Source organism: Dipteris shenzhenensis, chromosome 31 (genome assembly GCF_047967505.1).
Source record: "Dipteris shenzhenensis isolate YYH24624 ecotype China chromosome 31, Dip_SZ_1.0, whole genome shotgun sequence".
Taxonomy (NCBI): Eukaryota; Viridiplantae; Streptophyta; class Polypodiopsida; order Gleicheniales; family Dipteridaceae; genus Dipteris; species Dipteris shenzhenensis.
In genome coordinates, this window is record NC_141626.1 from 12,332,123 (window position 1) to 12,345,589 (window position 13,467).

General features: G+C 46.6%; 1 protein-coding gene and 1 pseudogene across 1 annotated transcript in view; one reads left to right on the top strand and one right to left on the bottom strand.

The window, feature by feature from the left end:
* The window catches only part of LOC147881038 (RNA-binding KH domain-containing protein RCF3-like), a 44,059-nt gene that overhangs the window by 2,129 nt on the left and 28,463 nt on the right, over nt 1–13,467 (top strand). The window contains exon 3 of the mRNA XM_087402309.1: nt 86–580. Coding sequence (XP_087258435.1) covers nt 86–580 — 495 coding nt within the window. The remainder of the gene's footprint in view (nt 1–85; nt 581–13,467) is intronic.
* LOC147881039 (uncharacterized) lies at nt 8,916–10,619 on the bottom strand (annotated as a pseudogene).

Below are 13,467 nucleotides of genomic sequence, written 5' to 3' on the forward strand. Positions count from 1 at the left end.
TTTCCCCAAAACACAGGAATTATGGGCAGTTTTTGCAGCTGAATTCTGTTTCTTTTAACTTCTATTGGGCTTCACCTTTTAACAGATTGTTGGGGACCTGCATGTTGTCAAGAAAGCCCTACGAATTATATCCAAGCGTCTCTGTGAGAACCCCCCACGTGAACGAAGTCAAAGTTTTTCTTCAGGTCCAACTCGTTCCCCAGGCCGTCGTGTGTTTCCACCAGAAGATGCCATTGTGCCTCACAGAAACTCCTTGGTTTCCCATGAAAGTGCTGATGGGCATAATAGAAGTCTCTCATCATCTTTCTCCCACTTAGAAACAGGTGCAACTGGCAACTCAAGTTATTCATGGCGTTCGCATGGGTCTGGAAGTGTAGTTACTGATGTTGGGTGGCAGTCTCGAGCTACTAGTGATGAGCTCACATTCCGCATACTGTGTCCTAATGGCAAGATTGGAAGTATCATGGGAAGAGGAGGCAGTATCATCCGCAGTTTGCAGGAAGAGATTGGTGTTCGGATTAAAGTCACTGATTCAGTTTCAGGATCCGATGAGCGGATTGTGATCATATCTTCTGTTGAGGTAGTGCCACTGACAGATACAAGCTAATATGTTGATTTTGCTATATTAAGCATCTCAACCATGGGGTTCTATGAAATTATGTCCTTGACTGTACTTTCTGCCAGATGGTCTTAATCTTGTTTATGTCTTTATATCAATGAAATGTTATCGCTCCCACTCATTGCAAGATTTCTGAGCTACTCTCTTAGTAGATTTGCTCTATTTTTTATGAAAGGTTAGGCTTATGTGAGGAGTGTAGAAGATGCTGTAGAAAAACTAAAGCATGTGTGCCACAATTTTCCTATACTTGGTCATAGTGCTGTTGTTATGGTAGAGCATTAATTTGAATCGCATAATGCAGGATTTTGTTGTTCTGGAAATCTAGCTTTAGTGCCGGATTGAGACTCAAAGCTAGTATTTTATCTAAGCTATGACGAGTCTGGTTACACCTTTAGCCTAAATGAGGCCTATGGCTGCATTTTCGTGCATGATGTTAGTTATAGAAGAGTTGCTAAACTGAAGAAATAGAGAGATGTGAAAGGTGCAAAATCCGCACATGGCAACAGTAGCTCCTGTTTCTTTTAGGAGTATTTTCTCAAACAGTATGGACTGTACTGCTTCTGAGGAAGCTGCTTGAGTATGGGTCCCTCCTCTGTGGAGAATCAATCAGCTTCCTGTGTGGTGGAACTGAGGTATCATGTGGATACATTTTTGTGACAGGCTTACCAGCATGCAAAAAATTCCTTTCAGGAGTTGTCACCTCCTTGTGTAACTTGGCATAGCCTTATTTAGTAAAAACAAATTGGTGAATAGGTTCCAGAGTACGCTTGATATTTAATCCATCATCAGCAGATCACATAACTCAAATTCTCTCAAGTTAATACTGAGAGTTTCACTGCAATTTATCTATTGCAGATTCAAACCTGTATAACAACTTTCCATAGACTGTTTTGAACTTGCTAAAAGCAACATCTTTAAGGTTGTTTCTTAGTCTTAGGATTATCCCTTGCAATGGGCAATCATTCATTAAGACTCCTGGTAACTATGAACCGTCAAAGAGTTCATGAGTATTAGAACGTCGTCCTTCTTTCCAAAAACTTATAGAGGAAGCCCACATAACTTCTAATAAAGATTGGGACCAAATTACTGTACATATAGACGATGAAGTGGGACTGAACAATTGTAGATTAAAACTGACGACTGGCTGCAAGTCTCTTGTAGATGATGCCAACGTTAAGGTCAGTCTTCAAGAGCTTTGACCTTCATGGGTTCTCCAATCCTAAGAGATCCTTGCGATATGAGTCACGGTTTCATGCACTTATCCAAAATTTATAAGTCCTAGATACTAGTGGGGTGGTAAATTCTGTACACTCATTTTGAATTGCTGAGCTGGTCTGCTATCTATGGGTGATTGCACCCTTTTGGATAACTTAGGGATTGTGGTAGAGGCTGTGTTTGAAGGGTGAGATGAGCAAAGCAGAGCTCTTGGAGTGAAGAGCCAGCAAGAGGGAGCTTTGGGAGATGACAACCAGCAAGAGGGAAAGGCAGCCAGCACACTCTGGGAGAAGAACCACCAGCAAGAGGAAGGGAGCAGCCTGTAGAAGTTTGTTAGGACTGGGGCAGCTTGTGGGTGCTTTCATCTTGACAAGTGTATAAATTTAGTATACAAGCGCTATACGATTTCTGGTGTGGGGAAGCCAATTGTTTGGGTGAACTCTACTATATGTCAAAGTAGTTCTTCTTCTCACACCCGTTTTCGTGGTTGTGGGGCTTTGCAAGGTGCATGTCTGCATGTGGCACTTTTTGAGAAGTGCAACGGAACTGAACAGTCATGACAGCACAAACACTGTGAAATGGAAGGCAAGAGAGAAAGAGAGAAGACTGCACAAGATCTCGGGGAAAAGCCTCTACTACTGGCTGAAAACCCTGCAAAAGTTGATGAAAAACAAGACGGGAGGAGCCCCTATACATAGGCCCCCCCCACCTGCCCAAGGTAGCTGACTGGAGGCAGTGGTACGGTTGACCAGGGCCGACAGGTGCCTAGACCGGGGTTGGGGGCCAGGTTGGCCCCCCAACCGAGGCACCACCTAGGCACCACGTAGGTGACCTAGTGACAGCCCAAACCAGGCTGTGGGGGCGGGCAGAAACAGCCCCTCACCCCTCTTCATGATCCGCAGCAGATGCGCCTCCAAAGCAGCATGACACAGGCCTGGGGGGGGTGAAAAACAGCCCCGCACCTGCGAAGCTGTCCGTGTTTGATGCGCCTCCAGGGTGAAACCCCCTCTACCTGTCCTGGGTGGGCAGACCCACAAACAAGGCCCTCACTCTACCTCACATGGGTGGGCAGACCCACAGCCAAGGCCCTTACTCTATGATACAAGAGATCCCACCTCTAACACCCCCTCTTAGCTCTTGGATCATGGATCAACCTTAGGGAGCTGGAATGGTCTCGACGCAGTTGCTGTGCCAAGGGCTTGGTGAAGAGGTCTGCCTTGTCCCGCGTCGTACAATAGATGAGCTGGGATCATGTCAGCGAGCACCTTCTCTGAGACTAATGGTATTGGATCTCAATATGCTTTGTCCGTGGATGGAACACAGGATTTCGAGCAATTGCAATACAACTTTGGTTGTCACGACTCACTGTGGATGGCGGTCGGACTCTATGGGAACCCAAGCTCCCCGAGAAACCGGCTGAGCCAAACTGCCTCACAGGTAGCAGAACAAGCAGCACAGTACTCGGCGTCGGTAGAAGACAAGGCTACAGTGGGTTGCCTTCTCTGCTCCATGTGACTGCTACTGAGCTGAAGGTAAAGCAATAGCCAGTGGTCGAACTACGACTCTCCTCCCCATTCTGAATCACTCCAACCTAGTAGCCGGATCTTGGATTGCTGACTTGACTAACCCCCAATTATGAGTACCCTGAAGGTACCTCGGGATCCTCATACCAGCATCCCAATGAGTCTTCTTTGGTGTTTGCATAAAGAAACTGAGTAGTCCAACTGAGTAGCACAGATCCAACTAGGAATTAAGTAGCCAGATCAAAGATCCGACCAACTGATGGTATTGGCCTGCATCCACTGGCTCACTAGAATCATACTAAGACAATTTGGTGTTGGAGTCCATGGGTGATGAGAAGGGTCTACCCTCAGTCATGTGAAAAGCATCTAGAAGCTCCTGAACATACGGACAAGTAGTCTTTCTTGCCTTGCCAAATCTCCAATTCCAGAAAGAAGTGCAGTAGCTGTTGATTCATCATCTCAAAGACCTTAGAAAGAGCAGACTTTGTCTTGGAAATATGGGCTATGTGCTTGCCTGTAATGAACATGTCACGGGGGCGTGAAATTCTAAGTACTTTAATGTACTACAAGTGTTAGAAACTCACTGTGCCCACCTGTGAGCCCCTGATTTGAGGGGACAAGGGGCAGTGAGAGATAGGAGGGCTGGGGAGATAGAGAGAGACTCAGGCCGGCATCATAGGCAACCAGCACACGGGCTGGTTGCAGCCTGCAACAGCAGGTAAAACAGGGCTTTAGGCCTCACAAGGAGGCTCCTGCAGCAGCGCAGACTGGCTGCACAGGGCACCCTTATATAGGGGCCTGTGGCAGGTCAAGTCGGCCCAACCAGGGCCCATGTGGTCGGCCACCAGACAGGGTACCGACCCTGCTGGTCGGTCAACTCAAGGCCCACTCCTCCATTCATTCCAGCATCCAGTGCAAGATTGAAAGCCCCTCGCCAAGGCTGTGTTCAGCACTCAGATCTGGAGCAGTTTGTGAGAGAGAGAGTTCATCAATATTCTCCAGCACTTTGCTGTGTTTTGTACTGCTCCCTTGGAGCTATTTTTCTGCCCACCATCCGGTGGATGAATATACTGTCTCTCTCTCTCTCTCTCCGTCCATATTTATTTCTGAGTGAGGGTTTGTTGCATCTGTGATCATCTATCTGAGTTGAGTGTGTGTAAGAGTTGGAGAGATCTTGGGTGGAGGTTTGAGTGATTCATTCCCTCTTGATTTCTAACATGGTATCGGAGCCATAGGCTCTCAACTCTTCTTCATCAAAGCACTCTCTGAAGGAAGGAGTCCCTTGGCAGAAAGGCGATTCTGTTTTCAGCTCAGGCTAGCACGGGAGGTCAGTACATCTTTTTTTTGCTTCAATTTTTCAGTTTGCTATTCACCGAGATGGATCAGCGTTCAGAAGCCTCTACACCCACTGCTCGTCCTTCCTCCTTCTCCAATCATCTTCCTTCTTCATTTATTTCCAATTTTGGTGAAGTTGGAAAGCTCGATGGGACGAACTATCCAATCTGGAAAGTCAAGATCCGAAGCCATCTGTTGGCATGGAAGCTGTGGAAGATAGTGATTGGGACTGAGGAGAAGCCGGAGGACATTGTGGACAAAAGAGGTGAAGTTTTATTTGAAGCAAATGCGGATGAACTCAGTGCATGGGAGGAGAGGGATGCTCAAGCCTTAGCAATGCTAATTGGCATGACAGCAGATGCTGTGATTCCTCATATCCAGTTGGCAGAGACGTTTTCAGAGGCGTGGGCCATGGGAGTGGTGGTAATGGGGAGGAAGAAGAAATGGATGGATGGGAGGAGGACTAATGGATGAGGGATGGCTGGAGACCTTCTTTGGTAATAAAGTCACCAACTCTAAAGTCTTCTTGAAGCTCAAATTTTATGAACTGAAAATGATGAGTTGAGTGATCATCTAGCTCGGTTTCAATCTCTTGTTCAACAACTCTCAAGTTTGAAGAGTGTCCCTGATGATGAAGATAAGATGGCAGTCCTTATGAAGAGTATTCATGGAATTTCTCGCTTTGAGCACACTCTTGAGATCCTTTGTCTTGCCACTACCACGTTTGATGATATGGTGGCCGTCCTCATTGAGAAGGATCCTCGCAATAAGGAAGCCGTTCTTGCCTCTCCTATTGATGATGCATTTGCTTCCACAAGCAAATGGAAGACCAACAAGAACATCATTTGTAGGTTTTGCAAGAGGAAAGGACATATTGAAGCCCATTGCTTCAAGAAGAAAGCACGGGAACAAGGGACGCATCATGCCAATATTCTGGCTGAAGACGAAGCTGAACCTAAAGCGCCCACGGAGGAGATACATGTAGCTACAGCAGAGGTTCATGGCCTCTGTCTTGACGACGAGGATCCATTTGACCAGGATTGGGCTTTCTAGGCCCCTATGCTATGTGTGTTTGTGTTGAGTCACATAAAGGTTCTCAGCCTTGAGTTGTCCCTCTAAATTGAATGTATTTGGAGTCAATAAGAGGTCCTTTGCCCTAGGTTGTCCCCCAAAAATGATTGTATTGTGTTTTACTTTGGTTGATGGTATTGACCACCCATTTCAGAGTAAGGGGGGATGACGAGTGATGGTTTGCCCTTGCCGGTCGCAAGCTGACTAAGAAGTCACTATCACACAGGAGGTGTTGGATAGTTGGACTTGCTCTTTGTAGTATTGCGGTGGAGGGGGGATCGGTCTACTCTTGCGTGTTGGGTCTCATACCTCTTTGCTCTAAAGGGGGGGTGTTGGAGATATCATAGTCAAAGAGTGTGTCAGTGTGTAGTACTAGGTGATCTAGTACTAGTTTATGTGTGTGTGTCTTGTGTGAGTGCCACGTGTCATCATGGGACTTATCCCATATGCAGTAGGTGCTAGAGTGTGTGTGAGTAGCCTACATAAGGCTTGTACTTCACTTGTCTCGTCATACTTGATGGATGAATGAAAGACTTCTTCATGTCTTCATTAGAGCATTATTTTCTCACACCCTAACTCTCTCTCTCTCTCTCTCTCTCTCCTTCCACCATGTTTCTAACAAGTGATGCTGTGGATGTGAATGAGAGAATCAGAGGTAGAGAATGTAGTAGACCTCCGAAGAGGAAAATAGATACAACTGAATAATGAATGCCCAAAAGGCTGAATACAGCTGTATGAAGGGGCTGAAACCCTCACTGTAAAACTGGAAGACTAGACTACCTAGAGGAGGTGAATCCTCACTAGATCCTTGAAGAGGCTGAGGCTACCTTGCTGGTCTGTTGCGGGGAGGCCCGACTCTGTTGCTCTGTAGGCTTGAAGGCGTGAGGAGTAGATGAAGAATGAGGGCCAAAGGCTGCCCTTTTATAGGCTGATAGGTCAACTTGGCCGACTTGGTCAATGCCGACCGTTGACCTTCGTCGGTTGGTCAACGCCAACCGTTGACCAAGCCTGTCGAAAAGTCAATGTTGACAAAAAAGGCAACGCGTTGACTTTTGGCAAAGGCAACACGTTGCCTTTTGACCAAAAAGTCAACTCTACGTTTTTTGCCTTGCGATGATGTGGCGTTGATTGCCTGTTGACTATGTGCTGATTGTTGATTGCGCATGGCTGTACGGACGCCTACGTGGCTGTTGACTTGGTTGTCTGCGCTGACACTAGCTAGCATGGCCATGAACGTGTGGATACTCGTGATGCCGAGTGCTCTTTCATGGTACAAAAAGTGGAGTATCTAGGCCATATTATCTCTCCTGAAGGTATTTCAGTGGACCCATCCATGGTAGAAGTGATCAAACAGTGGCCAATCCCTTCCACAATCACCCAACTAAGAGGTTTTCTAGGCTTGACATCATCATTATGCTAAAAGAGCAGCTGCACTTACTGATTTGCTAAAAAAGGGAGATCCTAGGAAGATCAAACATAAAATCCATGGCAATGCTTTCCCACGATCTCTCTGGGATTGGCAATGGCTGCAACAATCCAAGTGTCTTCTGCCTGTCAAACCTGACCTTTTGGTAGATGATGCATGTTCTGACAAAGGCATCCACATCCCGTCTCAGCCAATAGAAAAAGTGTTCCACTTCTTTAACTGTAGCATCAATGCCTCTATGTCCTGCATGCGGTGGAGCACGACTTTCTATTATAACCTTTGACCTTAATTGCTTTGTGACACAAAGGCGTCCATGCATTATAATGAAGCCATCTCTGAGAGTATAATGGTCATGCCACTGATCATTAGACAGCTGGTCACAAATCCTTGAGAAATCCTCATCCTGAGCATATCAGTCCTTCATTGCATCCAACTCACTGTGGTAAGCAATGGTTACTGTAGAAACCTGAGGCTTCCTTGACAATGCATCGGCCACCACATTCTTTTTACCATTCACATGCACTATCTGTATGCTTCTCAGATAACTTCGTCTGAGTGAGGAAATATCTCAAAGATTGATGATCTGTCTGCACTGTGAAATCAGCCCCAAGCAAACAGTGCTTCCATGTAGCCAGGGCATGAAATACAGCCAGCAATTCCTTCTCACAAATGCCCAGATGTCTCTCATCATCCTGCAAAATTCTACTCTCATAGGCCACTACCTGTCCATCCTGCTCCAAAGCCATTCTTTCCGCATGCATCAGCTTGGACGTGAAAAGCTTTCCGAAGATCTCATACGATCAATATTGGGTCTGTGGTAAGCTTTTCTTGTAGCATCGCAAATGCTGCAATTTGTTTTTCAGCCCACACGAAGGATGCCCCCTTCTTCTACATAGCATAGAGTGGTGAAGCTTAAGCTGTGGCCAGCTGCGAATTGCTCCAATCTTCCCGGGATCCATGTGCACCCCATTCTTTGAGATAATGTGCCCCAAAAAGTGAATCTCAAGCATAAAGAATTCACTTTTCTTTGCATTTACAATCAGCCTATGCTTGCTGAGTTATGCAAACACGATTGCCAGATGCTTCCTGTGCTCTGCCTCATCTTTTGAGAACACAATCATGTCATCAAAGAAAGTGCCCACAAAAGCCCTATGATCATGGAAGATTCTGTTCATCATCCGATTAAAAGTGGCAGGAGCATTCGTAAGCCCAAATGGCAAGAACTCATGCAACCCAAAGCTAGTCCTGAGAGCTGTCTTGGACACATCCACTGGACGAATGCGTATATGTGATGATACCCACTCTTGAGATTTATGCGACTGAAAATGGTTGACCCTTCCAATCTATCTAGGATATCATCAATCCTTGGTCTGTTTTTTATCATCAATTATTGGTCTGTTTTTTATGGTTATCTTGAGTGCACGATAATCAATGCACATTCTCTAAGAACCATCACTCTCCTGCACCAACAAAAACGGTGAACAATAAGGGGAAGAGCTGGGCTGAATCAGCCCCTTATCCAAAAGGTCCTTCACCTGGCTCATGATTTCTTCTTGCTGAGCGGCACTCACCCTGTAAGGTGCCCTGTTTGGTGGACTACTGTCTGGTACTATATCAATTGCATGATCCTTAGGCCTCTCAGGTGGAAGTTCACTTGGCAACGAGTCAGAAAAACATTCTTTAAACTAATTTAGGAAACCTGTCCGCTCTTTATCAAGCTTAGAGATTACAAATTGTGGATATCAGACCTAGTATCCTTTGCAAAAACTAAGTACGCAGAAATATGATGTTTCATTACTGAGCATGTAGCTGAGGCAGATACAAGAGGGACTGACTCTCCCTTTAGTTTGACATCCAAAACATGCTTCTTCCCTCTAAGTTCCAGGGAGATCTTCCGATTATATTGTCCACCAAAGCATGTACCCTGTGACACCCAGGCATTCCCAACAAGACATCACAGCCCTCAAGAGGCATTATATAAAATTCCTCGCTGTCCACAAAGCTCTGTATATGCAATCCGAGCTTTCCAATGATAGGGGTAACCGGAGTGCTAAAGTCAGGACAAGCCAATCCTGCTTCACTCATAGGTCCCATCTCCTCTGCTCAGATTCCAAGTTTGCCTGCCAATTCAGGAGAAATAAAGTTTGCAAGCACCTGGGTCAAAGAAAATCAATGACATCTGATCCCTGACTTTGCCCCATGCCCTGCAAAGCTCAGTAGCATCATCATTAGGCTGCTCACTAATAACATCAGGCATTAATCCTGCAGATGGTTTAGGCTTCTTGCCTTTTTTCTCTTCCCTATCATCCCCTTTCTCTTTTTGCTTACGTTTTCGGCAATTTTGTCCCATATAGCCCTCTTCTTTACAGTGACAGCATTTATTGGCCTGCATCAAGGCTTTCCTTTCCTCACGTGACAGTGAATTAGAACCTGGCCTATCACGCTTCTTCCCTTTGTTGAAAGTAGGCTTGAAAGCATTCCCTGGCTGCCTTACTTTCTTGGAACTCTCAGACTTACTGTTTTTTATACCAGCTGGTTTTTCCCAACAATAATGCATCAGCTATGGTAGCATTCTCAATAAGTTGAGACATGTTGGTAACCCTTGTTTTAGTAGAGTAATCTCGGATTTCCTTTGGCAGCCCACAACAGTATTTTTCAATCTGTTCTGACAAGGGCACATGCCTATAAGAGCTGACCGGCAAGAGAGCTTCCCTTAACTTTTTGCTGTACTCTTCCAAGTTATGAGAGTGAGCTGCATCCAACTTGTGCCATGCTGTCATAACATCTACCTCAAAGGTAGTGGTCAACCAGGTAGCTGAAAACACCTGCTTAAACTGAACCCAACTCGTGGGTGCTGCTATTTTGGAGCAGCAAATCACTGTAGAGCATTCCCCTTCAAGAAGGTGGCTGCCTTTTGTATTTTAGATGACTCAGTAAAGTTCCCTCCTAAGAAGGCTGCTTCAAACTGCTGCACAAAAGTTAAAGCCTTTAGCTAGTCCAGAGCCCCATTGAAGGTCTCAAACTTCACTGCTGCACCACCCTCTTTGTAATCTTTTACCTTACCTCTAGGTGTTAGATTATCATACATAGGTGGCTGCAAAAATGGAGGTTGAATTGCACTCCCTCTAGCCTGTCTTGCATTACCACTACACATTTGAGGGTTTGTCAAACCAGCCCCAGGCATACCAAACATACCTGTAGGAGCTCCAAAGGTTCCTATCCTTCCACTTTGCATTCCTGACTGCATGCCAATATTGCCATACAGCATGTTGGGCATTGCAGGCTGCATTTCCCCAAATACATTGCCTTGCATTCCTTGCATCCTAGGCTGTAAACTAACAAGGTAATTTCCAAGCATTCCTTGACCATCATTAACTTGACCAGCCATTGGTTGAAATACTGAACCCCCACCAAAATACCCTGGATGCATTTAGGGTGGCGAGGGGGGTGCGCGGGGGGCGGAGGAGGGCGCTGCGCAGGCGGGGGGCGCACGGGGCTTGCTGCCCTTGATTTAGATTCTGAAAATCAGCCCCTTGGCCATGCATAACCATACCAGGACCTTGAAAGGGCTGCTGCCGTGCAACTGCGTGTACATTTGGCATTACTGGAGGCTATCCATCCAATGGATTCACTCCAAATGGCTGTTTTTGAACCCGAGTAGGCTCCCCTAAATGAGAATGCTTCTTTCTGTCCTTGGACCTCAAAGGAGTATGCATAAACTCACGGAACCTTGGGTCCTGCGTGAGCTGCGTGAGTGCTCCCACAGCGCTCACTAACTATGTCTTAAAGATAGCATCGGCTTCCTCTGCATCCTCAACCTCTTTTGACCCTTTTGACTAAGAGGCAAAGCATGCACCTCTTGCTGTGCCTCAACGTTTTGGTCATCTTGAAAGGCTCCCTCATGCATAGATTGCTCTTCTTGCTCATCTTGGGAGGACTGCCCCTCCATATCCCCATCATTATTTGTCAAAGACATATTTGCTGATTTTCTTGTTGCTGTAATCGAATTACAGCAAACAACACTTCACTAGAGACAATCATAGGCTCACCTCCTTAAGAAAGATGGTGATGATCCTGGCAACGGAACCATGCAAATGGCCTCAAGGCTAACAAGAGGGTGGTAGAACACTAACCAAACAAAAGCCTTCACAATAAAATACTCAGCAAACACTCCACAGATAGATAGGGAGAGCTAGAGCGCTCCTGCTCAAACACAAAGACAGACTGGCCCCAAAGCCTTGGTGCCCCTTTTGGTATTTCTTTATTAATTGAAGAGTGCCACAAAGAGATTACAGAGTGAGTACCAACTCACACGCATTCAATGCTCTACCCTCACTCGGAGGCATCAGTATCACAACACATTAGTCCCGTGGGGCTCTGCTATCACACCCATGTGACCATGAGCATCCATACTCAGTGCAAACACTTGCATTTAACATGGGAGTCTTTATTTACAGCCCAAGCAAGGCCACACACTCCCCATCCAATCATGAGTGTTCACTAATCCACTAGGATATCCAAACAATGGGTGAAAGCATAAACTGAGCTGCCCCCGGTGCTTAGAAGTACAAACAATATCTGCAAGCATACATTGTGTTCACCCTGCCAAGCAAGTCTCTTCCATAGCCAACTCAATGCTAACGGGCATTCACTAGAAGGAACAAGTGCAAAGGTGCATCCCTTTGAAACCAAAATCTCAACTGAGCCCAATCATGAGCTATTTGCACACCCTCATGAACTCAAGGCTTGCCCGATCAAGCTGAGATGAACCTCCACTCAGCCACTTAGTAGCAGCCCAAAAACAAGAGGAGAGAGGGGCTGTCGTACAACTCCTACCATCACAAAGCCATTATCGTGCAAACAATAGCCATAGTAGCCCATGCTTTCCGAATACCCCGTACTTGGTAAGCTACTACAGCTCGTACACCTTGGAGTAAATGACTGTACGATCCGTATGTTGCAGCCGTACAAGTGCCAAGATAGCTTCCATACAGCCTACATTTAATGGCCAAACTACTCGTACAGGCTGTGCAAGGAGCTCTTCCATATTGGTATGTGTTGAATGCACAAGTACGATTTGTCGTACCCGACCGTCCCGTTGTACGGCTTCAACAAGAGAAGCCCAACCCCCCTCTCGGTGCCTGTGCACCCTGCATTCAATACCTTCCGTACACGTACAGCCTCAGCCAAGCTCTCGTCCGCCAACCTCTTGCTTCTGGCGTCACCTTCCGTGCATCGCCTTTTCTTTTCCTTTCTCCCCGCAAGCTTTCGTCGCCCCCCTTTCCTTTGTCTTCCTCCAAAGCTTTCCAAGGCTTCCTTACCAAAATGGGGCTGCATGGGCTTGCCACGTGGCAGCCCATGCCTTGGGTTGCCCTCAAGTCTCATTTGCCCCTAGGCCCTGTTGAGCAATCGGCATTTCTAAATGAATGTTCTTTGTGAGAAGCATTCCCGCGACTACCCTGCATGGTTAACCATGCCTCGAAAGTTGGATCACATGCATGTTCTAATTGTTCGTATCACACATGCTTTAAAAATAATGGTGAAATGTGAATTGATGTATTGTGCAAGCCAGCAAATAGACAATGCTCAGAGACAAATATAGAAGCAATACTTTATATTTCCGTCCATCCACAAAGTAGGACAGGATACAATACCAAAAGGTTCTTCTACTAGATGTCAAGCACTTCTACATCTCTGAGCCCGCGTGCTCCACCTCGAGCATATGTAGACTCTCTGTCTAGAGTGATCCTCTCCACCTTGCTGCCTATAGATCAGCCTAGGTGGGCAACCGTTCAAGCTCCGTCTGCAGCTTCTCTAGGTCTCTTGGTCCTCTAAAGTATAGGCTCCAAGATAGGTAGAAGACTGCTCCTGCTGCTTGTGTGAAGGCTGCTCCAAATGATATGATGATCACAACACCTTGCTGCCCTAGAAGGCAACCAAGGTCCAGCCTCTAGGGAGCTCAGTCTGCAGCACACCTTCCACTCTCCTTCACCCCCAATGTGAGGCCCAAGGGAGTGGCTTCTGGCTGCTGCTGTCTGCTCCTGAACTTGCTGGATAGTTGGATGATTTATGAGGCCCAAGGCCTCTCCTTTTATAGGGCACAAGGCCCTTTCAAATGGACCGACCAGCCAGCCCTAACTGGGCCGACTGGACCGACTTGGTTGGCTGGCCCAACCGACCTGGTTGGCTCAGCCCAACCAACCCCATTAAGGGCCCTTTGCTGGCCCCTTCCAGTGCGGGGTCCAGCCCATAGGTCCCGCCCTTTTCCAAGCCCTTCT